We start from the raw sequence: 27,640 nt of genomic DNA on the forward strand, positions 1-27,640 counted from the left end.
CTCAAGGGGAAATCAATGTATCTTAATGACAGATCATTAGTTGCTCTGTAAAGGGGAACCATTTTAATGGAAACAACTCAGTCTCACCTCAGAACAAGAGGTGAAGCAACCGGCTAGTTTTTCTTAGCTTTTCACACAGATATCCTCATTTTTCTATCTTCTTGAGGTCCTGCCAGACATAATGCATTCCCTTAGCCCATACCATCACAAGCAAACGCCCAAACCAACCCTAATTTTAAAAGATAGTTTTAACCCTAAAGAAAAAACAAACAAACATTTAAATCCATGGAATTCAGCACCTGAAATCTAATGAAAATAGACAAGCTGATTGAAATTGAACACACTGATAAAGAGGGCTGGCGCTTAACTGAGGATTAATCTGGAGCCACTGGAGCTGATTATGCAAAAGAGGAATGCTGCAAAAGCTCAACATAATGGTCAACACTGCACACCATCTTCATAATGTAGTGGTCAAACAACATAGTGTGTTCAGTCAAAGGCCTCCTACTGCAACAAAAAAAACAGTACAGAAGGTCATTCTTGCACACAGCAATTATTGAATCTTTACGCTGGAAAATCGATATCGCCTTTTGGGATTCAATTTGGGAAGCAGTTCAAGTATTGTGGGAACTGCCAGCTTATGTATCCCAGAAAAAAAGGCTATACACACACGCATTGTACATACGTAGCACACAAACAGAACTGGCGATCAAGTAGTTGTTTGCCACGCCAGAGAAGAGTTGTGTAATTCCACAGGGCTTATAGTGATTTTTTATTTGGAGCTCTGGAAAGCAGGAGTGATGATTCAGACTGAATCTCTTCTGCTTTGGTTTGGTTAAACATGAAATGGTTGGAGTGTAAATTGAAACGCCTCCGGGATTGTAGACACAACCATCAGTTCTTGAACATTTATTTTTCCCGTACAGAATAAAATCTCACTTTTATTACATATCTGCTCCTGCAATTGGTGCAATGATTGCCTTTGTAAGGGCTGAACATATTTTTGGATACAGATAAGTCTGAGTAAACTTGTGTGTCACGGTTTGGCAATGGAGACGAAGGAGAAGGACCCAGATGCAGACACGGGACAGGAGCCAGAAGGAAACTTAAAGGGTTTATCAATGACAATCACAGCCAGTGCTGGAGAACCACAAAACTAAACTAGAAAAACAACAAACACCTAAAGAAGAAACAACAAAAACTTCATTGTACAAAAACAAGGAAGCTGAATCTTAGAGACGGGGAAAATCATGGGTATTTTTGACAGAGGGATTGACAATGACTGAAAAGAACTGGTAGACTAAATACTGTGGGGGGAGTGATTAGTGAGTGGGCACAGCTGAGGATGATTGATACAGGTGAAGGGAGTGGAGCTGATGACTGGCAGGAGGGAACTGAGGAAAGGTGAGGAAATGTTAAGGCTAAACTAATAGGAGACTAAACAGACTAACTAGAAAAAAAAAATAAAATATGGATCGTGACACTGTGAGCTTCATTGATTGTCATTGTGTGTTTACTGTAAACATGCGCTGCAAATGATATCAGTCCAAACACATAATGACAAGTAATTTAGTGTAAGGAGTCCACAGGATGCGAAGTTTGCTTAAAAACCACATATTCAACAAAATATTTAGTCATACAAATTAATACAAAAAATAGATTGTATTCTGAAAAGATTTCTGGGACAAAAAGTTATTGTCACATCTTATCTATAGATTAAACTATTTGTAAGTATTACTACAGTTGCTTATTTCCAATAGAATCAAATGTTAAAAATAAAGAAATGACCTGTTAATACATATTAATTTTTCCTTTATTGAAGGGCAACTCCACTACATCCTACAAAAAGGTTACAATACAAAATATTGTAGTCGTAAACTATTTGGGCACTTTATTAAGGTCAGCATATTGATACTGTGCCAGACCTCCCTTTGGCATCAGTTAGTCATGGCCTACAAAAAGATTAATTATGTATTTTATTTTATGGACCTCAAAGAAAAACTTGCAACACTTAATTTTAGCAAAAATAGCCAACTGTAAGTTCATGGTATTAATCTCTTATCCAGCCACATACAATGGTGCAATGTTTGGTTAAGACTGCCTCTACCTGAAATCACCCCCAAAATCTACAACAATGTTAAAAGAATATGAAACCTTGAGCACTTTAAAAAATATATATTTTATCAAAAAAACGTAGATTTAATTTTACTCAAATGACTTTCATGTATAAAACCAACAGAGAAGTGATTAAGTATCATTGCAATTTGTTGTGTTGAAATATTACCATGGTAACCAGCAAAGTGGTGTCCAGTGAGGTGATTGTAAAAAGATTGTAATGTAGTCCTAATGATGATCATTTTCTAAGCCCAATCAAGTAATGTTATTACGTAAACCTAACCAGCAAGTGACAGTAGTGTTTCAGGAAGGTGTTACATTACTTACTGAAAGTGAAACATAAATGGAAAAAAAAACAGTTAAAGTGTCCCACCACTTTAAGCTCTGATGTGGAAATGTTTACATGAGTTTATTTACCCATTGCCAGCTCTAGGGGCAGTAGTTAGAGGATGGGTCGTTTTTAGGACTATTACTAACACACAATCTGTGTGGTCATTTCAATTTGAGGACTCTTTTATTAAATTCAGCTCTATTGATGACAAAGACTGTTGTAAGTCCACTGACTGACTGTCATGTTCATGCAAACAAGTGTGTAATGACTTATGCTCACTGTTAGATTTTATCGTTCTGGATGTATCTTCTTACAGATGCTAAAATGTGGCCTTAAAGGAATGCACATTGTCAACAAATATTTCGAGCCTCAAAAGGTATGAATTATTACATCATTGCTGTGATAGAAAAGGGGCCACCTAAAAATCTGGAACCAGGAAAGTATTATATCAAATTCAAAGATAAATCATATATGCAAACAACACATAAGCCTTGAAGAGGAAATCTGACAGCCTTGGATATAAGTATGTGTGTTTTAGTCAACAAGGGCAATGTCGTGTCCTTTCAGATGCACAGGCATTAATCGTTAGACTGCATAACAACATGAATATAAGTCTCAAAATGTACAAACGCAGATACTAGATGCTTCTCTCAGGACACCATTTCAGAAGTAAGTAAAACTGTCAAGATTGATGGGATAAAAACTCCTGCCTGTGTGAGCATGGATATAAATTCCATCCTTGATCTTCCTTCCATAGAACAGAAACAGAACGGGGAACTGGGAACACAGTGCCGCTACATCTAACTGTTCACTGGCTGCAGGCCTGGGCCAGGGAGGGAGCAGAGGTGGAGGACCCCTTTACTAACCACTTCTTTTATTAACACAGTTATTGGAGTTTTTTCTCAGCGTCGCCCTTACAGATTTCCAGAGGGAAACTGTAAGAGTTTTAGGTCCCAACGTGACCTAAAACTTATTTATTTTTGTGACTGAACAAAGACAAGTTAACAAATCGGGGTGTATAATATATTTGTTTATAAAAAGAGCCAATTTCAGCCAATTTGCTTTACATTTAACTCTGTTTTCTTTTGTTTCTCTCTTTCTCCTTTTCCCACACTGTAGGCTCTGCTCTGCGGCATCGCTGGCTAGTGGTCCAACTCTTGATGCAGGTGTGGCTGGCAGCAAATCCATCCCTGAGTGAGCGCCAGTGTCCCAAGAGTTGTCGTTGTGATGGAAAAATTGTCTACTGTGAGTCAAGCGCCTTTCGTGATGTCCCCAAGAACCTCTCAGGAGGCTGTGAGGGCCTCTCTTTACGGTACAACAGTCTCTCTGGTCTTCGTGCAGGCCAATTTGTAGGCCTCAACCACCTTATCTGGCTCTACTTGGACCATAATTACATTGCCTCTGTGGATGGAATGGCCTTCCAGGGGATCCGCAGGCTTAAAGAGCTCATCTTGAGCTCCAATAAGATCACATCACTCCACAACACCACATTCCACCCTGTCCCTAACTTACGTAATCTGGACTTGTCATACAACAAACTGCAAGCCCTGCAGCCTGGGCAGTTCCAGGGTTTACGGAAACTTCTCAGTCTTCATATACGCTCAAACTCCCTAAAAAGCATCCCAATGCGTCTGTTCCAAGATTGTAGAAACCTTGAGTTCCTTGATCTGGGTTACAACCGTCTGCGCAGTATCAGTCGGAATGCATTTTCAGGCCTTGTCAAACTCACTGAGCTGCATCTGGAACATAATCAGTTCTCAAAGATCAATTTCTCTCACTTTCCTCGCCTCTATAATTTGCGGGCTCTTTATCTGCAGTGGAATCGCATTCGCTCAATGAGCCAGGGCCTTACCTGGACCTGGGCCTCCATCCAGAAACTGGATCTGTCAGGGAATGAGCTGACAGAAGTAGATGCTGTGGTCTACCAATGCTTACCCAACCTGCAGACTCTCAACCTGGACTCCAACAAGTTGACCAATGTTTCTCAGGAGGTGGTTGATGCTTGGATCTCTCTGACTATGATAAGCTTAGCTGGAAATGTATGGGACTGTGGCCCCGGTATCTGTCCTCTGGTCACTTGGCTAAGAAACTTTAGAGGAGCAAAGGAGACCGCCATGATTTGCGCCTCCCCCAAGAAAGCCCAGGGTGAGAAGGTGAAGGATGCCGTTGAAGCCTTTGGTGTTTGTCAATCAAACCAAGTGACAACACTCACAGTGAGCATTCCTCCAAACCCATCCAGCATCCCTGTACAGACAGAGCATCGCCCAGCCATTCTGGCGTCACCAACAAGCTCTGGAAAGAGAGCTGAGGGATCCCTTAGGGGTCCCACTTCATCAGCAGTTACTCCACCTGTTGTTCTCCCCCCAGAACAAGACTTGGAACCCGTGTCCTTCCATAAGATTGTGGCCGGAAGTGTTGCCCTTTTTCTATCTGTTGCAATGATCCTGTTGGTAATCTACGTGTCCTGGAAGCGCTATCCTAGCAGCGTCAAGCAGCTGCAGGAGCACTCAGCAGCAGCACGCAAACGTCGCAAGAAACCCAGAGAGACAGAGCGCACCCTGAGCTCTCCCCTGCAGGAGTACTATGTGGACTACAAGCCCACCAATTCTGAGGCCATGGATGTGCTCGTGAATGGGAGTGGCCCATGCACCTATACCATCTCAGGCTCCCGAGAATGTGAGGTATGATCCACACCACCCTCACTCATCCTTGACAAAACTGTCCACAGTGAGCAGATCAGAGGTTATTATTTGCTCTGTTTTGATAAATATGTCTATTTGGATTATACAGCAGGTTGGATTATACTGTGTATCCATGGATTATTACTGAACAAAGTGGAGATGGTGTTGTCATGTGTGTAATGTGTGTAAAAATGTATGTTTAACAAGACATTACTTGTTTTCAGATGGGTGTTTGTATGTTATCTTAAACCCTAATCTCTGCTGAGATGCAAATGTTTGTTTTGCCGCAGAAATGTACAGAAACACAGATAAATATCTGTGATTATATATCCTATTATTTTTATAATCTTGAGTTCAGGCTATGTGGTGTGTAATGAGGCATTTGTGCTTGTTCAGGTAGTTTTGCCTTTTTCCTCACTCGTCACAAACTTTGCACTGTGTGTGCTTGCTCTGCTGCTATCTAGTTTTTGACGGGTAGTTCTGAGTGAAGAGAATAGCCGAATGTTCGGAAGATTCTCTTCTGGACAGTGGACGTGAATGCTAATAGAAACTCTAGTCACTGAACGGAGCTTCCTCTGAGCAAATGACTTCACACTCATCTTGACACAGCTATGACTCAAGATAGTTGTTGGAAAATCTCACCGTCCCCCAACAGCATTGCCTTTCTGCTTTGCATTCTTCATTATCCTTGTAGTTCCTCACTTGTTTACTCACTTGCCCATTTGATTAGTCATGCATAACCCAAAATTAATACTTTCACTCACCGTTTACACTTTTTTCACACAGGGATAGATTAGTTAAATATTTCTTTCAGAACAGTATTTACACACTACCTCAGGATGGGAATACCACTTTTTCACCTCCAGCTTACACTTGTTACACTCTTATCGTACCAGACATACTGTAAATAATGTTGGTTAATTTTTTTTTTTTCTGTTATAGTTATCCAATATTTTCTAAGCAATAAACAGTATAAAAACAGGTTCGGTAGAAATGTATTGCCAATTCATAACACTGACTCTAGGTGTCAGATGTTTCAGCATTTCGGTGGAATACAATTCTCATGTTTAAACAGCAAGGAGGTGGACTTGATCATCCACAATTTTACTTATTACTTATTTTACTGTTTATTATTTGAGTAGTCTAAAAAGGTGTGGGCTTAAAGGGGTATTTTTTAAAACAAAATATAAAATCAGACAATACTGTTTATATTGTGTTATTATTATTTCTTGTAAAGCCATGCCAGTGTTTTCTCCTCAGTCATGGCACAGCCACTCCCCTGTTTTGCCTCTGTGTTTGGTGGTGACACTGTAAGTTGATGAGTCACTTACAATTTCTTGTCATTGTTTGCCATTTAGCCACTTTAAAAGCATACTTTACACAGAAAGTAGCAAGAAATGTCAAAATGTGTTGAACAAGCTCTCTATCGTACCCCTGCTTCAGCCCCCCTGTCCGGTCCATAGATTCACAGATTCTCCCCCACATGCTTTCTTTCCAGGTCCCTGCTCGTAGCTTCAAGAATGCTTTGCGGTAATAAATGGGCATGTGTTTTGATGGGATGGCCTTCCATATTAGTTTCTGTTGTATCTGTTTGTGCTGATGGATAGGCTGTTTGCTCCATCAGCAGATCAGTTGAAAATGTGTTATGATTACCAAGAGATGTACATAAATTTAATTACAATCTAACTTTGAGATTGTTTTTTTCATCCAGCCCTAACTGATGATAATAAACATTTGTAGAAAATATCGTGATATATATTTTGCATTGCCATTTTGTCTAAAAATACCGAGACATAATTGCCCGGTGATGCTGTTGAACAGAGGGATGAGTTGAATTGTGGCACTGACACTAATAATATAAGCAATTTACTAGGTCATTTGCAAAGACACACAAGATAAATGCCCAATGAGTAATCTGATCAGTAGGAAATGGTGGTTATGCTATGCTAATCATAACAAAAACAATCACTTTGTTAATATTCACCTTTGCACTGGTCATTGAGCAGATTTTGTTGGTTAGTTCCTGTAAATTGTTTTTCTTGACAAACCAAATGACTCAGTAATCTCCTGATTTTTGCTGTTTGTCCAATGAGGGGACTCCCACATTTTGAGTCAGACAACATGCTATCAGTGTTTATTCGAAAATTCTTCATGTGAGCGGTGTGAAGAAAACAAACGAACACTGTTACAATAACAACACACAGGAGGAAATGACACAGTCACACAAGATGAAGGCAAAGAAAGGAAATCCATTGGTTGCCTTCCAGTCTGTCGCATAGGCGATAAAATGGCTGAATTTCATTCTTAACACTTATTTCATTCCTGATACTTGGTGCCAGTTGGATTGACTATTATCTGAAGCATATAGCAGCATCTTGGAAGCGTTGATATCTTTGAAAGGTATCTTACGCCTCCACTGTATGAAAGCTCCATGAAAAAGCCACACAGGATCTCTCAGGGTAAGTCAAAAACTAACTTAACCTTACCATTAAAATCACAGTAGCCTTTTATTTTGACTTCAGTGAACTTGGCAATTTTTCTGAAACTTCTTTTACCTTGTAAGCCAAAAAAGAACAGGAATCAACCCACCCTGATGAGGGCAAGGGCCAATTCTACATCACAGGTCTAGCAGAATGTAACAGCTTTGGGAATAACTGGTCCTGTGAATATTTCTAGTTCATTAGTGTGCAAGGATTTGAAAGGGCTGCCGTCAAATTTAAAAGAGAGAGCAAATATATATATAACAGGGACACATAGAGAAAATAAAGGAGGGTGATAAAGAGGAGACTAAAGTTAGTCTGGACTTTAATGTAAAAGATAATACCTTGCAGTAAAAAAAAATAAAACATATCACATCACATAGATCCTGGGCACATTCACCTTTTCCTCCATACACTGTGAATAAGATGTATACATATATAAAGTTGGCATTCAGTTACAATCTGCAATTTGCAAATTAATTGAAAATACCAGTGGGCCATTATTGTCAAAAAGATCACAACTTGACTAGTAAACTTTTAAAAAATGTAGCTGCCTGGAGTGAAAACTGTGTAAGCATGTGGAGGAAAGTGAATAGCGGCCGAGCATTAAGCAAAATCTAGCTGTTTCCCTGAGCCTCTTTTATATTCTCTGACTTCCCTTGACTTTCATGTTTTTTTTAGATATTCCTGAAAATACATCCTGTCATGCCTTATCTGTGCTTGTGTCTCATCTTAAGACTGTGTTGTGGGGAGACAGGAGCTATCAGTCAGCAGTCCAGAAAGTCCTGAGTTCATCACAGAAGGTGCTCCGGTCTTGTTTCTACATTTTGTTGCTTTCTCGTGGACATAAATCACCCGACAGAACGCAGCAGCACCTGCTGCACTCTGCACACTTCCTCTCCTCAGGCTTGAGAACGCAGCAGCTCCTCCATTCATCCCTGAGCAGGAATTGCTTATTGCCTCTTGTGTTACTCTTATAATTTCTTTCATTTGGATTCTGTTCCTCAATATATAGCAACCTCTTCACATGATTGTCCTTTATGATCTCCCAGGTCCACTTGGCATGAGTCAAGATATTGGCAACCCTTTTTACTGAACTGTGTAAAGATGGTGCAATCATCACCTCCCTGTCACTCAAACCAACCCACATTTTATTTTCTTCATTTTCATCTTGCTTTGATCTGTTCAATTCTATCTTTCTTCCTGATGTGTGCAGTGGACTTCACCCGATTTCGTGTCGAATGTCACCATTTTATGTGTCAGAATATCGTTTCATTACTCTTTCCACTTTTTTCTAATCAGTCTTGTAGCCTAGCAACAGCACATGGTAACATGTGTAATCTCTTTCTATGATTACTCTATTACCTATTTTCACTTTGCAAAATATCCATGTGTCTACCAACACTATCATCATCCTTGAACATATATCACCTCTCCTTCAGATCGGATTTGTGCCCCTTGGCAGTCTGAATTCAAGAAATCTTTACAGACATCAATTTTTGCAGTGGACACAAAATTGCCTGAATTTTCTTCTCTGGTATCGATTTTGATTCAACGCCAAGTCCACTTTGTCAGCTTAATTTAAGTCCTTCCTTAGCATAGCCAGGTTCGAAAGATTTTTCTTTGCCAGCAAGATTACCCTTTTGACTTTACCTCCTCATCATTTCCTCTGAAACACATTCCAAAACATAATATTACCTAATATTGTGTTGAATTTTTGGAAACCAATCTAAATCCAAAGTGTTTCATGATACGTTTTCGCAAGTTTTACCTCGAAACATTCTAATGTTGTGTCTTGAGAAATCAAATATATGTTTTAGTGTTTTTATTAGATTTTCGTTCTTGTACTGTACTTGACCTTTGCATTAGTAGGTCTCATGACAATAGGTCTATTTACACGTGCTTTTTAAGCTGGGATTAATGCGCCTTTGTTGTGCATCTCTGTTGTATGTGTCGTAAGTACAGAGCCAGAGAAGGAGTTAGTAACAGGCGAAATGGGCCGTATTCGTAAGCGCAAGCCAGCATAGTGGAAAACATCAGCCTAACCAGCGACGCTGTGGTCACTCAGCTGGTTCTGTGACACCAGCCTGATGTGTGTAAGTGCACACCGATGCAGGGCTGCGCAGCCTCTTGTATGGCATGTGTGAATTACCAGTGAGGGAAAGTGGTGGGTTACTGAGATGCACTTTTTGTGCCAAAAATCCCATTGTACACATCAGTGCAACAGATATGTGAAAAAGACTAAAGATACAAAAGGAATGTTTTTGGGCTTCTTCACGAATTTCACAGTTTGCCATTTCCTTGAAAACTTAAATTTAAAAACGCTGATCATTCCTCCTGCACAATTGTTTTGTACAAATCAAATGAAGCTGACTAACTACTGTAAGTTGTTTTTCCGGGGCAGTAGAACAGCCTAATAAAAAAATGAAATATGTAACTATGCAAGAGAAAATAGCAGAAGCTATAGAAGCTGTTTCAAGGGCACTTTAACATGAAGATATTACAGTGAAGTTTCCCCAATTCTATGCTTACACTGAGCATTAAGCATTGCTAATACTCTTGATCTGAAATCGTATGTTTAAATATGGAAATAATGCAAAAAAAAGCAATGTATAAAAGGTGCAGGACCAGAAATCTGAACTATGGCTAAATCCAGTTTCCAAATTCTTCTAATTATATCGACAAATATAAATCAAAGTTTAAAAAAGAAAGAAATCTTTATTTTCAAGGCTTTCAGGAACAACATGTAAAACCATCTAATATGTAAATAAGACAATTAATGAACCATGAAGAACTTTATTGTAAAATTTACTTGAATAAACAAGCTCTTATTTTCATACAACCTTTAATAGTACTATAATTCAAGGCTCTCACTGTTTGTGGACAGTTCCATGGACAGTGCACAAGAGTCAGGTGATTATGATATGTGTTGTATTTAGAAAAAGGAAGAACGAAAACTATTTTAACTTTCCTAAATGCCTGCAGTCTACATCCGTCATTCTTCGAATATTTGTGAAACAGGCGGTGGTCTTCAACCTCTGCTTGACTTTCCAGATAGCATCCTGGCAAATTGCAAAGAATATATGCCTCTTGGCAATGCCAAAGCAGTAACTAATGTAAGCATTAAAAATACATGTTTTTATTTATCAGACAAACGATTTGAAAAATGGCACTTTTTCCCTCTGGAATTGTGACATGCACTGTTCATGTCCATCTGACATTTTAAAGACAATTAATTTAAAAAAAAAGATTCCTTCTTCAACAAGAAATATTTTTTAATCATCTATTGCGGATGATTTTGACAGCATTGCTTGTACTTTCAATATATTGCTTGCTTAATAATTTGTCTTACACTAATTACTCTGAACTTTGGATTCCACCAGGTAGCCTACCAGGAACTACCAAAAAATTATTTTCACAAGAAACAAATATTACTGTAGTTGAAATATGTCTACACATAAATCTTTGCTGGCAGTGTCAGCAGGCAACGAGTTAAGCCATTCATGCCTCTCCAGAATATCTCCTTGTTTGGAAAAAGTAAAAAACAACATTTCCAAATAAGAGACTAAATATTTTGACCGTTTCCCTCACTGCCTGTCTATTTGTCCCTCCATTTCCCAAGGTCATGTTGTCAAATTGTTAACTGATCAAAAGAGTATTACGGAAGCTCTGGGTGGTTAGCCAAGGGCAAGTAAGCTATCTGTAATTCAGCGGGGAGGCTGAACATATCTATACTGTGTCTTTAGTCTACAATTAGCCATGTGGGAATCTTCAAACATGCACAGTGCATGAGAGAACATCTCTCTCATCCACTAATCCTGTCTGTTTCACACTCTGATTCCACGCTGCTGCTTTCTGCTCTGCTGTTTGATCCATGCTTAATGAGGATGTTAGATCACCAATACAGCAATTACATTACCTGGAGAAGAGGCAAGGCTCTTTTCTTCTCCTCAGTTTTGGCAAAACAGCCCAAGTGTATCGTTACTGCTAAGCTTCCTAAGGTGCGCTTCCTCTGTTATCTTTTCTTCTCTCCGGTGATTCTCATTTTAAAATCTTCTTCAATTTGAAGCTCATGTACTTGCCTTCTGTCGGCTCGCTTGGCAATTATAATTATTTCCCCCCTTCTGGTCTTTTTGGTTTCAAAGCCGTTTTTTAAAGCTGTGTTCATTTGTTATACAGAAGACTCCTGTTTGCTTTATTACATTGAATATGCTTCACGATCAACTGATGAAGTACTGCTACTCTAAACAGCAACTTCTACTGAGCCCAACATATGGAGGAAGCAAGTAGTATGACATTATGTCACTGCTTGTGAGAAAAGAAAAAAAAGTTTTCTGAGAGAGACAAAATGGTAATATTTTTGTGCCATGCCTGAAAGTGGACTGTGTTTGGTTTTCTTGTCATTTTTGACACACATGTTTTTCACATTTACAGAGGTAAATGTATGTTATATGAGATTTTTTTCAACAATGACGCATTTATCATACCTGTGATGACAAAAACTATCACTTTTGGAAAGACGGTCCACTAAAACTGGGGCAAGGTTGTAACAGAAATCATATCAAATCATCATCTTCATAAGTCACACACAGGCGCCGGCAAATTACACAGACCACACCTTATTCACATACCTGATGGTGATAAGGTGAAAAAAAAATCATAGTCACACAAAAGTTCACCTCAAATAAATAAATAGAAATTAAAAAAGAAGAAGAAACCTGGACATTTTGGACACATGGAAAAGGATATTTTGTGATATTCTTTTTTCTTGCTTGTCAAATATGTTTGGCTGGGGCATTACTGGGGTAGATCTGTTTTTGAGATAAATGTGTACATTAATGTTTATTTTGAGAATAACTTAGTGTGGCTTTTCTTCCTTATTTAAGATATTCTAATGGCTCTCATTTTTCTTCGCCCCAATGGTAGAATGTTATTTTTTTATTCACCATCAGATATGTGACTTGTTTGTGGCGTGTATAACAAACCAGTGCCCCAGAACTCTGAGTCCTGAAGGCTGAGAAGTCGATCAGTAATGTGTAGAGCAGGACGAGAGTGCAATACTATTTTCATATCCCTGTATGTAAGGACGTACGTATGTATGTGTGTATGACTTCATTTTGTTTTGGCATCATGTTAAACTATGTTGTAGGTAACAGACGTAAAATTATAACATTTTTAAATTCATCAATGTGCATGCTTTTCAATTTTACAAATTTTTAAAAACTACAAAAAATATTGTTCTTTTTTAGACTTCATGAATAATATATATAAGAGCATACAGTGACATCACCCATTGGCTTGTTGACTCACCCTTTTAAGGCTCAGTTTCAGCACTTTGGCTTTTGCCATCTTTTGAAACTGTGACCGAATTGTGTATGCCCATTTGGTTACAGCTTGTCAATGTAGCCCTGATCGCAAACTGTATATGTTTGCCTGTTGAATAAAACATGGAACCAGGAATAAAGTTTATTGAGAGGAATCTAGAATCATTTGCCCTGCAATGGATGCCACCCCTTGCTGGCAGATTTGAACCACAGAAGAGTGTGCCTCTTTAAATTCTATTTAAAAAGGCACACTTTGATTGTGAAAAAATTACCATTTCCAACAGACAAAATAGTTCATATGTAGATGGTGAAAAATATGTCAGTTGCACACAACTGCCAACCAGACAACTTGGGTCTGGCTCCTATCTGACTTAGTAAATCCTACATTTAGACATTCTGTTTTAAACACCATTTTCATTTTCACTCACCGATTATTTTTACATCTTTTTCTGTTTGTTTGATCATTTTCAGATGAGTTGGACAGCCATATCACCCTTAGCCTTTCACTTGGTAACAAATTTACTTCAGAAAGTGCAATGGATGAGTCATTCTTTCACCTGCATCTAAGCCTATTGTACTTATATGTGCAGACAAGCTGGAAAGTGCTGGAAAATGAACAAGAAGAACAAGAAGGCAACCAAGCCATCCATGTAATAGGCACTTTCAAGAAACTTTATTCAAATGTACGACCCACTAATGGTCGAAGGAAGCACTGCCATTGTAATTCTGTGGACTTTTCACCCCAAAAAATGATGTGTTTTTGAATAAACTGACAATGAGTCATATATAACTGGCCTGTCATCCTTGAACAACACTGCTGTCAGACAGAAATATCCAATCTTTCCAAAGGTAGTTTAGAATTTAGTTTTAATAGATTCTGTGACGTTCAATGACAGGACTCTTACTTGGAATTCATTACTGCACCTCTCAAGGAACTAGAGTCTTAATTCATTACTTCAAAAAAGAGTTTTTATAGCAATGTAGCTTTGTCCTAATTAGCTTACCACTGTAATTAAAAGACACTATCCAAAAAGAGAGGGTGAGAGCTTTGTCTTTGCACTTATGTGTGGGTGGACAAAGTATTAAGAGTCAAAAAAGATTGTTGGCTATTTTTTTCATCTGCTCTTCATTAAATAGTAATATTTCTGCTACATTACCTCGGAATCCAGGAAAAGTAGAAAAAGTTGTTTCTGTTGGGTAAACATGATTTTGTTTTTGAGAACCTTGTAAGGCTCTGCACTCTAGTGTATCCTCAGTACACCCTGTTTCCCATAACAACTCCTCTCAGTGATATGGGGATGTACGTACTGGGCTCGAATGGCAGTTTCCTGAATTTCCCATTCATTTTTTTTATACTCATTAGGATGTCAAAACTTTATTAAATCTTAAATCTTTATTAATTAAACTCCTAGCCTTTCGCTCTTTAAAATGAGGCCTTGTCCAACCATACGTTGATTTTGCCTTCTAAAAGTAATTGAAAGCAAAAGATTGGGTGATGAATTAAAAGAGAAAAGTGACAAACTATTTTCAAACTGCAGGTATAATCATAGAAACTGTAAGCTAATGGCCACACTTTCCCAAGTTGAGGACCCTGTGTGCCATTACTGGTTCTGACGGTATTTCAGTCAACCTGTCTCACGAATGCACCATGCAGAAAGGATAGAATGGTGCTCTGAGCTGAAGTGGAGTGAGAAAGTTAGGCAGGTGAACACCTGGCAGAGATGCACGTTCAACATGACAGAGCATTCGACAGGCATAAAGGAGAAGCAGTTAGAAAGCGAGAGTAATCGGGAAGTCATCCAGACTCCTCAGATTGGCAGGAGTCTGTCCACAAAGACACAGAGGCCTTCCTCCACAGTCAGCCGTCCACCCTCAAAAAGCTTAAAGCCTCTTGTTTGTTTTTTTCTTCTTTTGAAGCAAGATAATAAATCAGGGGCAACACTCAGTGGATTTGCAGTTCTCCCACGTGATCAGATCAATGTTGACGATGACTGACACCTAACAATGAAAGGGTGCTTTTGATCAAAGCTTGCTTGGTTAATTATGCAACTTAGACTAAAAAAGTACATCTACGACGAAAACACAACTGTAAGACTGAATTGGACCCAAGAAACCAGTGTAAATGACACTGAAGCTGTTTTAATCAATATCACAGAATTTCCAGTAAAGAATCAAACAACATCTTTACTTACTGTTATTACCAGGATTAAAGATAAATTGATTAAGAAAAACAATATGTGGGAATGTGAAAAAGAAAGTAAACCTTTCTTTTATGTATTTGAACATATTGCTAATGATCTGGCCAGGTAAAATTCTTCTCTCTAAATGAATTGGTCTTTTGTTACAGCAACAGGACCTGGGTACCTTGCAGTATTTCAGTTAATCACAAACTCCTCTGTATACCAAAGTCCTCTAGAGTCAAATGTAAGGCCATCTGTTCGTCAGCTAAAGCTAGTCTGAAATTGGGTCATGTAACAGGACAATGATCCCAAACCTACCAGTAAATATACAGGAGAATTACTGAAAAAGAAAAGCATCGAGGGTTGCAACGGTCCAGTCAAAGGCCAGACCTCAACCAGGTTGAAATGTTCTGGTGGAACCTAAAAGAGAGCTGTGGAACAATGTGAGAGACTGATAACATCGTGCAGAAAATGAAGTTAACCCTGCTAAAGGGGGTTCTACAACCAACTGAAGCATGGGGAGTTTGAAGTTTCTACCACACATTGCTTCTGCTACTCAGCCTTGGTTTTGTCAGATAAATAATGACACAGTCACTTGCTGTTCATCTGAGGCTCCATCTACCCAATTTTAAGACCTGGTAAACATCAACATTTTTTCAGTTTCTGATTAATCAATTAAAATCATGTCAGATACTTTACATAAATCTGCATTTACACATGTTACTGCAATTCTATTTGTACTTGTTACTAGGCCATCAACACACATATATATATATATATATATATATATATATATATGAGTAGATATGTGTAGATATATATATAGACGTGCTGCATCTTCTCATGCCGGCATACAAAGTAACTGTCATCTCTCCAACAGGGCTATTCTCAGAGGTCTCATTCCATTGTGTATCCTATTTCTTTTAAAGTCCTTTGCTCTGCTGTGTCAAGCACATTATTTTTAGTTAATTACCTGTCTCTGACAGCCTCCAACATCCCACTCACTGTGGACTCAACGCATGAGCTTGATGCAGGTTGCCTTCTGCTGCAGGAAAATGCATACCGCTCATGATTGATGACTTCTTTTCTCAGCAGCTTCACTTTAGTATTCTGCTCTCACATGTCTAAGCTGTGAAGGAAATTATATGAACACATGTTCTGAGAATAAGTCCTGTTGGATTGTTCACTTTCCGACCTGCCGGGATGAAAAAAGAATGACATCATGTGGCATTTGTGAAAAGAGGATGGCAGAGGGCGAAAGTGTCCATTGCATAATTTCTCTCCAATACACATACTCTGCTTGAGCAAAATCTGCTTTACAGTGCAACAATGCTTGTGTAGCAAAATAACATATAATTTGAGGCGGTCTTTAACTGTAAAATATAATGGTCCCTCTTATTGATCGGATTAGCTGGGTAATAAAAGCACTGTATTGACAAAACTGACAATGGATACGTTGGGGATTGATTGTGCCATGAGGCTAGTGAGACTACTTAGGGACCAGGGCCCTGCTCTGTATTCATTGACTATCTCATGAAATGTGAAAATGATCTCAGATAATGATCATAAAATGAGGAGAAAACCCACCTGAGCCTTGTGTCTTCTGTCCAAAATGGAATCTGATATTTCACTTTTCAAAAACCTTAGACATAGTTTACTGATTATGTTATGTAGTGTTTTTAGTCAATTTAAAGTTCTCTGTTTGTAATGTATTTAATTATTTTCTTTGTTTGTTTTTTGAGAAAAAAAGGAGGTAAGAACCGCCTGCGCTTTGATATGTCTGTTGCTGCTTTTTCAACAGTATTCATTAACCTCTTTGCTGGTCCCCATCTCTGTTAATAGTTTTGGGGAATTAGGGCAAGGTCTGAGCAGGCTTGTGGCTACATTAGTTTAAAAAATCACCCACAACAAAACTTCTAGTATCTGTCAGATTGTCAGAAGTCAAGATACTTTGTTGGTTGTGTGACTGACATAAAAGAATGAAAGAAATAAAATAATAACTTTGGCGCTACCGTTGTTCCTTTAAAAGGACATTTAGGGGTTAGAGTGACTGGAAATTATGCATATACCCTCTTTTAATGTCAGGCTGTAGTACCTTTTACCAAAAATTATACATTTTTTGAAATTCCATTCAGGGAGATGCCAAAGTGCCAGTAATTTGTGCAGTGGTTCTGAATGAATCAGACTCTATAAGAGAGTTGTAGTGAGTGGACTGGACCTTAACTTCATCATAACTCACGGTGAAAGAATGTGTGTTTTCTGGAAAAACAAAATCAATTTGAGCTATTGAGCTGTTGGTTGGAATATTGAAAAAAAACAGATTTATCCATCATGAAAACAGCAAATGGATTAAGGCTAGTCCAAGAAAAGATTCTCTATTATAATTAATTCATTCACTTTACCTGTTGTGCAGCCTCCCAGATACAGTTATGCTTTTTTACTGCCATGTTGCCTCTGATTATGACCATTAAAAACTAGTCAGTCTGAATGGACAGGGTCAGTGCCCTCTGACTCATCATCAAATACAATAATCTTGATGCACTCACTATGTGACGGAAACATTTGAATTGGGATGTATCCCAAAGTGCATGATAGTCAAGGAAAAAAAGAACATTTTCATCATATTCTGCTTCAACTCATTTCAAATCTACTGAACAGTTCATTTCCTCTGCAAATACATACCTGATCAGCCTGAAGCCCTTTTATATTTAAAGAAAGATTCCAATATTTAACATTGTGCTATTTTTAGAGATCCATTACTGGAGTAGCTGTGTACTCAACCCGTGAAAATGAATTTCTGCATTCCCATGTATTTTAAGTAATGAACTAGTCACAAATTAAACAGTTAAGCAGATTTTTTTTCGCCTCTTTTTAATCAAGGTAGGTGGATTTTTTTTTTTTTTTCAATCTCCTCATAATAAGGGCCAGTGCATGGCAGTAATCAGCATCAGGCTAACCAGATTTGCGTCAACAAATTGATGTTTTGGACCTATGACGGTTCTAGTAGATGGAGGTTGAATAATCTGCACTGTGTGCATAAGTGCTTGAGTGAGATTAAAATAGTTTGGCGTCAATCAGGTTATCCATTCAGCCATGGATTAAATCACCTGCAGAAAGGATAAAAGTACAGAGCAATGAAGTGAATCATGGCAAATAAAGGAAAGGTACAATGACACACACTCCCATGCTACTGAGAGATTCACTCTATATCGCAGACTTCTTTCTTTACTTTTTTTTCCCCAATGGAACATTTTACGCTGTCACCTAAAATTTATCAGGTCAGCCGCAGAGGAAGGTTTGCCACAGAAAGGGTAGAGAAAAGCAATGGAAAATTACAAGCTGAGTCAAAAGATGGGAGTAGACAAAAGGAAAGAGGAGAGAGAAATGGGTAGGTGGACCAAGAGTGATGTAGGGCTTAAGGATTGAGAAAAATTGATAGCTGGAAGGGAGAACGGAGAGCGCACACACAGATACGCTCTCGGCTCTCTCTGACCTGAGAGGCACAGCCTGTTTGATTTAATGCCAATCAGAGTTTTTAATGTCTGTGCAGCGCCTCATAATTTATTAGGATTATCATAAACTTGTGCTGGGAGAAGGAGCGGGGCACTTGTGCCTCCCTCTCAGAATGAATTACTTGCTGCAAGCTGGGGCGTCAATCAGGTCAGAAATGGTGAAACCAGCTTCTCCCACTTTGTTTTTCTCCAGCCTCTCCATGCACCCCATAACAGCTAGAAACCACAATAAATATTCATCCCATCATATTCTACCCGACAAGGATCCAGTAATATTGGGTGGTGGAGAGCTTAAGGCAGGTTTTAATTATTTTCTGGCTTGGAGGATGTGCCCCTGTCATCATCCTCGAGGAGAGGAGAATTTTGTGGCTGCAGGAATGGGTGTATCGCTGTCAGTACTGAATGAATAATTCCACAGCAGCACCCCAACACCACTCCCTTACTGAACCCCATATTGATTCAATAAGATCTTTTGTCATTTTTGTGGCTGCTGGGCTCCCAGCTTAATTTTAAGGCTTTGTAAAGGGGACACTTGTCTCTTTTTTTAAACTTGAAATTGAAATGAACACTGACACTGATCTCCCATCATCTGCTAAGCCTTTTCACTCTATTTCAATCACGCAGAAGATGGAAAGAGGCATTGAAGGTATTGGGTTGGATTAGATGGTAAAGCTTTGTTGTATATATCCAAGACTGTGAACTCACCATGATGAGCTCGTATGCTGGTCTTGAATAAACCCACTTAGGACAAGAAACGGGTAAATAGGAAGAGAAACAGAGTTTCTCGCGGTTGTGATCTATACCGTTTTTTTCCCCACTTTTTTAAACTTTTTAAAGATGTTCAATAACAATCCTGTCCTTGTTATTTGACACAACTGAATGACACATTGATTTTCAAAAAAAAAAAATTCAAGTTCATGTCTTTATACTGAATGTATGAGTATTTCCACCAGAATATCAAAATATCTACACATAATAGCCACAGCAATTAGACTCTTTACGGTTATATTGAGGCACCGTCCGGGTAACCTTAAACAGGGTTTTTCTGCTCAAACCTGGATGGAGCCTGATCACGAACCTTGGTTTGTGGTAAGAACCACTTGATTTGTATAATAATCAACCACCCCAACGTCCTCCTGCTGATCCAGTTCAATAATGTGGCACCCATTAGAACTCTTATGAATCTAAATCAGTCAGCATTTAAGACTTAATGTAACCGAAAGCAAGTGACTGTTCATATGTTAAAATTGAATTGCTAAAATCAAATTGATGTTCACATGCACATCACACTTCAGTCTGTGACAGCCCGGTTTCACAAGAAGGAGTTCTTCATCGTCTTCTGGTTCGTCCAAAAATAGTTTGGGCATCATGATGCAAACCTATTACCATGTAATTATTTATATATATGTCTAACCGAGAGTATTTCATCCCTGACCCTAATCATATTTAATCCTCATTTTAAATTAGAAAATTGTGGGATTTCTGTGATCACTTTACTGTGTTCTTGAAATAGATGCAGCTTAAGTTTTGGTTTATCAGCACCTCAACCTCCTATGTCTCCATACTTCTTCCCAAATGACATCCACTTTCCACCTCTCAAAAGTTTTCATTCGGCCGCAAACACTAATAAAGAAGAAGGAGGTGATGATCAAGGTCCGAATCCACAGACCATGATGCAGTTAATTCATGCAATTAATTGCTGTGTCAAGACTTGTCCTACTTTTTTCACATTGTGCTTTTCTACCTCCCTTCCATCCATATTCCTCTAAGTGTTCACTCATGAATGGTTACGGTTAAGCAAGCAAAGTTCTGCAGTGCATTGGGCAACCTAACAACATAAGCTCGGTATTTGAAAACATAGGTCCTTCAATCATACAATCTGTTACCCCTTGGCCTTTTTAACCAAATATTGCCAGTAACGCATCAACCACATGTTCAAGTGCAGTATATGGAAGCAAGATTATGTCTCTTCTTTTTGGGTATCAATTGGATTTGGCAAATTTACAGTTTAGGTTTAAAACCCATGGTGGCATGCACTGATCATGGAAACACACATTCCAATGAATGAATGGAAAATCTGAGGAACAATAGAAGGGCTGGCTTTTGGGAGTTGGTTTGTGTCCTGTGCTACCATGAAGCTCAGTGGGAGTATGAGGCATACAGACTGGAAGCCTAATTAATCCAGCCTTCCTTAATTAGTCCCCCTCCCGTCCATTACGCTCTCGCCAATCTTCAGATGCTTACTTTCCCTCCTCTTCTCTTGTCTTTCTAACATGTGTCCTTCTTTCTCTTCCATCATATTTATTTGTCTCTTTCTCCTATTCTCTTCTGTGCTGTCTGGTTTGCCATCTTTTCAGGCTTGACTGAATGATGACAATATGTTCCAAGGTGATAAACAAGCACATGGTGCTGGAAAGGGCAGCTTAGGCAAAGCTATGGATTTCTCTGTTGTTACTTGTCCTGCCACTGGAGAACTAGACAAAAGCCCAGCTGTAGGCGGCAGAGAGTGCCTGTACCACATCGCCTTTAGAAATATGTCGCGTCTCACAATGCAGGTGGCCACAGTGTGGTGGGATGGCACGATGCCCCAAGCACTGCATCTCCTTCTTATAGATCATGACAGTAATCTGCAGACACTGGATGCATCCATCATGGCTGGATACCAGGCCACAGCAGCAACTGTAAGAAGTGCCAAAGATGCTGACTTTAGTCTAATGCTGGGCTATGAGGCCCAACCCACTCGTTCTGTGCACAGAATAATGAGGGGGTAATTCCACTAGTGTCCATGACCATTCAAAATGACTGCACCGTGAATACTGATCAAGACCAACTGTTGACTTTCTCACGCGCCACACTGAGTCCATATATGAGCTGCATGATTAACTCATCAGAGTTTGTTTGTCCATTTTGTTTGAAAGATAAATAAACTTTAAGGTAGAGATTAGTTAGGAAGCCTCATTTAGCCTTTTTATGATCAGAACACATTCAAGTCATTGACTTGCAGTGGAAATTTTGGTTGCATGATTTTTACCTTTCAATGCAGAAATTGTAAATGCACACATATATGACAGATCACAGCCTTATGATAATGAGCCTAAAAGCCTAAAAAAAGACCGAGAATGAATAAAAATCAAGAAAAATAATGTCCTTCATACAGAAAATACTTAGTGAGGTGAGGATAATGGTCTGAGACCGATGTGTACTGGTGAGTTAGTGACATTAGCTAATGATTGCTACTGTTGTTTTTCACAGTACTGTAAAGTTTACCATCACACATCAGTGTGTAAAAAATATAGGTGGTGGTTGGTAACTGGAAAATTAAACAGGACTAAAAACAGAACCTAATGCTAATGCTAGTAATAAAAAGGGGCTGTCATGTTGTATATTGTATTACAAAGCAAAGCTTCTTTTTATGATGCTTCTTTTTATGATTTTATGATCCTGCTCAGAGATGCCTGAGCAGGAAAAGGTGCACAAGTCAAGAGAGAATTGAAAGACAAACTATAATACCCGAAAACAAGACTTGCATCGTAAAGTTCGGTTCTATGTTGGACTGTATCTCAGCACCCTGTCTATGTGGATCAAACCAGAGTTCTGTCAGCTGATGCAGATAAAGACATTGAATAGAAACAGCTGAACAATGTGAACAGCTATTTGCAATCAGTCTCACATGATTCTGTCAACTTCTACATTCAGTCTGGTAACTCCATAAAATTGCTGGGTTAATGTCTAAAATGAGCAGCATTCACAGTTAAGTTGGTTGTTACAGCTGCATCAGTTAAGTCTCTCTTCACCTGAACAAAGCAAATCCAACCAGGCATGCTTGCTACTTAGCTCATTTAGGTTACAAAAACTATCGACATTTTCTTTATTTGTAACACTTCAAACACATTTCCGTAAAGATTGCAGGTTGTCCTGCACTTTGTTACAGGACAGTCTCAACAAGATAAAGTACAACATAATGTCATCCACTGGAAAGCATATTAGTCACAAGTTAATTAAGTAATGTTTGATGGAATTTAACAGTGCACATGCATCTTCAGAGTCAGTTCATTCACCACATTTACTCCATCAGGTGCATTAAACAGCTGGTGAAAAATGATGGGATACAAAGTGATAATTACTTGAATCAGATCTGTCTAACTTCCAATGGACCATAATGTGATAAATATCTTGAGGGATGATTCTTCATCTTTTCCCCTTCTATGCCTGTGAAGATGGGCTATCAAGGTCATCTCGTATCCTTGCTGCACTTGCACTCGACACAAGCTCATATTTTCTTATTCCTCTTCTCGACATCTTTCATTGTCAGCCCACTCTCTCTTCAGTGAATTTTTCTTCTTATAATTCTTCCTTCCAAAGGAAGTACGACACATTTTGAAAAAGACAGGTTGAGGAGAAGTTACCAAGCCACCGCCCCACCCCCGTATATTGCTTCAAATGTCAAACCTTAGTTATGATTGCGTTTGCCGTATTAGATGAGGCTATGGCTGGCATTCTGCAGTGAACTTGCTTTCAAACGAGAAAAAGAATCCTTCTGGTTATTTCAGATGCCATGTTATTTTCTAAGGTTTCAGGTGGAACCTTAGACTTTTATGAGTGATGGATGAGAGTTTTCAGCAGTGTGGTTTGTCCTGGTTTACTGTAGCGTACTGAAGACCACAGCCTCAGAAAACCATGGATAGGGAGAATCCTTTAAGGAATAAATGAGGCCAAAAAAGGTACATTTTGCAGCTTATTGTATGGTTTATCTGTCAAAGCCATTTGGTCTGTTTCTCACTACTTACCTGTAATCCTAGGCTACTTCAAGGCTGTAAAGGACTAAGATCAGGGAGCAGTGACTCGCCACTATACTGCAGTCTGCGAGCTTTACCACCACAGTCCTTGAGCAGTTGGCATAAATCTGTTTAGTCTGCTCCATTTTAGTTCCTTTCTCCCACAATTTTTCCTTTGCCGTTATGATTCACTGGCTTGAATCTTCTCTTTGAGAATATTTTTTGGCGCATTTTTCTTTCTTTTTCTTCTCTCTCTCTTTTTTAAGTCTATTCAGCGTGGCCCATTTCTTCCAAGTGTGTTTTTGGTTCTCTCTATGTCTGTATTTCTTTAGCTTTCTGTTTCCCAGGGCCTCTTTGGCATAATTTGCATGGCCTAGTTTCTGCAGCATGTGGTTTGGTAAATACCCAGAAGTAGACACTTGAGCAGTAAACACTCCCCTTGCTGTGGTCAACAGTGGGCTTTCCAGAATTAACTGTTTCACTTAAGGCTTAATCTGTACAATGCCTGTTAACTGTCATTACCAACAACTGAACACCTCTGCAGGGTCAAAAAAGTTCACGTGAGAGACACAGTAAAGTAAATATATCAGTTCAGGCTTTTGTATGTTTTTCAGTAATATCTAGTCTATATTCACATATTAATAATCCATCCATCCATCCATTTTCTATACCCGCTTAATCCAATCCCCTGTCGGGTTGCAGGGGGCTGGAGCCTATCCCAGCGGTCATCGGGCGATAGGTAGGGTACACCCTGAACAGGTCGCCAGTCCATCACAGGCCACACAAAGACAAACGAGACACACAACCACACACACGCTCACACTTACTCCTAGGGACAATTTTAGAGACCATATTAATGATACTGCCATTTATTTAATTTAGATATCCACCTTTCACAGTACAGAGGCTGACACTGAAGAGTGTAAAACCTACGTTTGTCTTTTGTATAAGCAAGAATTTCTTAAATAATAGTGAGTGAACTTAGTTTTCCATGATGGATAAAGCCAGTTTTTTAAAAATATATATATTAAAAAAGGTCATTAATCTCGTAAATTCCAGCAAAAATAGAACAATATTGTGAACTTCAATCCAAATCCAAATCCAAAACTAACACCAAACACTTCAGTGCGAGATCACTGGCCTAATGGCCAGAACACACTGGTAGTGTACTGCTGTCGCAATATTGGCCACATCTGACCATTCAGATTAAGGGCTGTGGGAAAGTTCTCAGTTGTAGTTTTCATTTCTTAATAATAAGTCAAAAAATGGATGTTATGAGCAACGAAATTATGTCACGCAAGCAGCAAATTACATATTTTGGTAAGACACCGTATATAAGTTGTTTTCTCACTTAAAATAACCTATTTTTACGATAACATTCAGATATTTCATATCCAACTATTCAAGTGACACAGGAGGGTGCCTTCTGGTGTTGTCAGCAAGTGTGCATAGTTGTACTATTCATTAACATTACATACGTTACATTTGTATAACATAACAAAATGATTACTATTAAACATTTTATATGTAAGTTCAGATGTTAGTTTAAACTTCTGTGAGGGATCACACTATTTAAACTGAGTGACCTAACTCAAGAGACACATTTCTTGGGGTTTATTGATAGGTTTGTAAGTTAATTTGGAACCTCAGTTTTTAATCTCTCCTCAACAATTTTATAAATATGTTTAAGAAAGAAAACAGCAAAAGCAACATAGCAGATAAGCCACTTGGGGACAGGAGCGCAGATGTACATGCATTGATTGATTGGAAATTGTACTTGAAAGTATAACATTGTTGAGAGGTTATCTGGGTGCCAGATAATGAGGGCTCGGATTCGGCCAGCCGTTGCAGATTTTTTCAATCACAAAATAATAGGAGGTTATGTTTTTATGTGCGTCATATAGCAGCAGTGTGTTCATTCCATGGCGATGCTCAGTTTTTGCTTTGAGGTAGTATTGATGCTGTGACCATTTTGACCACCAAGTTTGAAGAAGATAAGGTCAACAGGGTGGAAGCAGCATATCATAAAGGAGTAGAAATTTAACTTCCGGTAACCACCAGGGGCACTGTGTTGTTTTCTCATTATTGGCAAAATTAATTGTTTTAGACAGGAGACAAAGCATGGGTCTCCTGGATGAAAATGTCATACCACTGTCACTCCTGAACTGGACTTTGTTGACCTTTGAAGCTTGTAACAATACCCCCCCCCCCTTCCTCTTGCATCCATGTATGAAGAAACACAATATAAAAAGAAATGGTATGATATGGTAGAGTAAACTCAAAAGCTGTTGACTTACTTCTAGCACCCTATACTGCCGTCCCTTTCAGACACGAAGCAGCTGCATGTACTCAAGCTAAGTCAACTATGACTCTTTTACTTGAGAGGAACCAGCATTCCTGCTGGCAAATCCATTGTTTCCTTTCACATGTTTATAACGAAGTTAAACTTACTCAAAACACATAAAAATATGAGCGTATGAGAAGATTTTTAGCCTCATACACTGATTCTCCAAATCCTTTCTATACATTTCAGTGCTCAGCACGTCTTCTCCTTTTGATAAAAACACACACACATACACGTGTATGTATGTAAATATAACTACTTTCAGCCCATGTGCCATCCTATATATACGTACATTCAAAAGTATCAGATGCATAATTTCATTGCGACTCATCAGCAACGTTCATACATTTGCATGCATCTGCTCAGCATGTGGAGAAAAAAAAGATCTCAGAAAGCTAATCTCACAACATTTGCAAGGCTTTCTGGGACACCAAAGCCCCAGGAGGAAGTTGTTCACTATAAACAACTTCTCTGAGTTTGTGTTGGGGAGTCTTAAAGTGAACAGAAGATACACATTGAGGTTTGACTTCCTAAGATGGGAGCAACAAATAAAAGAAAGGAAATGGATGAGAGACATGGTAGGCTGAGCTGGGTTCATATATAACAGCTGACTGGTGGAGAATGAGAATTGCCCATTTTTCATTCCACCTGTCGTTGTAAAATAAGTGCCTGTCACAATGAGGGCAATGTCACCAGGACAGTGGATGTTTCCATGACAACAGAGTTGCTTTTTTCTCTCCTTTTGATTTGTGAGGATGTGTTGTAAAGAATATATAGTCTTTAAGGAAGTTCATGTATGCACTACACAAGACAAAAATGAGAGGAATGCTTACTTGTTTTGTTCATGCTTTGTGAACGATAATGTATCTTTCATCTCTTCCTGTGAGCTGCTGTTTGACTTTGCCTATATCAAGCTGGGCCTTCGATCGCCACTTTGCTTGTTCCTCATAAAACACTGGCAGCAGAAGTAAATTTATAGTCGGTAATTTCATGGTGCCTCTAATGTCCTACCTCCGGGTTTAATATCTTTGCTAAAGTCAAAACAATCAAGTTGTCATTCCCACATTCTCAGACTTTTGCCAAGTGTGTTTGGGAAGCACTTAAAAAATGCATTTGATTTCCCAGTTTGTCCAAAAGAAGAAAAAATAAACAAGTTAATATGTCAAAGTTCTATAAAAAAAAAGAAAACCAGCAATCCAATCTTTGATGTTTTTTGTGCTATTTATTGAATCCCTGTATTCCAGGATAAGGCGCTGCTCCATCTGACACATAGCTGCCATTCATCTAAGTGGTTACGAGAGTTTTGGGCTGAAAGAATAATATCTTATACCCTCTTATCATTGCTAAGAAAGTGTATCGAAGGTCAGTCCAGTCAAATCAAATGGTTTCCCCTCTCAACTTCCACTGTATTTGACCGCACAGATGGTGTTACCTTTATATGCCCATATGCTGCTATCCATCTGAGACATGTTCAAGTGGTGTCTGATATCTCTGAGGCCAATTTCTTAAAATGTCATCGGATAGTCCTAAAAATCTGTCTTTAAACTGTAATCTGGTCATGATGTAGGTCAAAGAATGGGCTTTCTTTTGTGATTTGCATCAGGTAACTCTTTAAATGGGGTCCATTATGCATGACCTTTCATTTGAAAGGTAGTTGGAGGGGATAACTGACTCAGAAACCATCATACCGTAGGTTTTTTGTGTTCAGTGTTCTAGTGGACGTCGCTTGTACACATTCAGACTGATGTAGAGAGAAGAACAGTGTCCTAGCAAAATCACAGGCCACTTTTCTATTGTCACGCAGTTGGAGAATGATGAGGCCAATCTGTACCATGCAGGGAGAGACAGTCCCCTGTAGGCTTACAGATTATGTGGCAGTGCATTTATGTTAGGTTCCC

General features: G+C 38.8%; 1 protein-coding gene across 1 annotated transcript in view; it reads left to right on the plus strand.

The window, feature by feature from the left end:
- The window catches only part of LOC142372884 (leucine-rich repeat transmembrane neuronal protein 4), a 107,832-nt gene that overhangs the window by 6,761 nt on the left and 73,431 nt on the right, over positions 1–27,640 (plus strand). The window contains exon 2 of the mRNA XM_075455886.1: positions 3,566–5,127. Within this exon, the coding sequence (XP_075312001.1) occupies positions 3,566–5,127 (1,562 nt within the window). The remainder of the gene's footprint in view (positions 1–3,565; positions 5,128–27,640) is intronic.

Source organism: Odontesthes bonariensis, chromosome 22, assembly GCF_027942865.1.
Source record: "Odontesthes bonariensis isolate fOdoBon6 chromosome 22, fOdoBon6.hap1, whole genome shotgun sequence".
In the NCBI taxonomy this organism is placed as follows: domain Eukaryota; kingdom Metazoa; phylum Chordata; class Actinopteri; order Atheriniformes; family Atherinopsidae; genus Odontesthes; species Odontesthes bonariensis.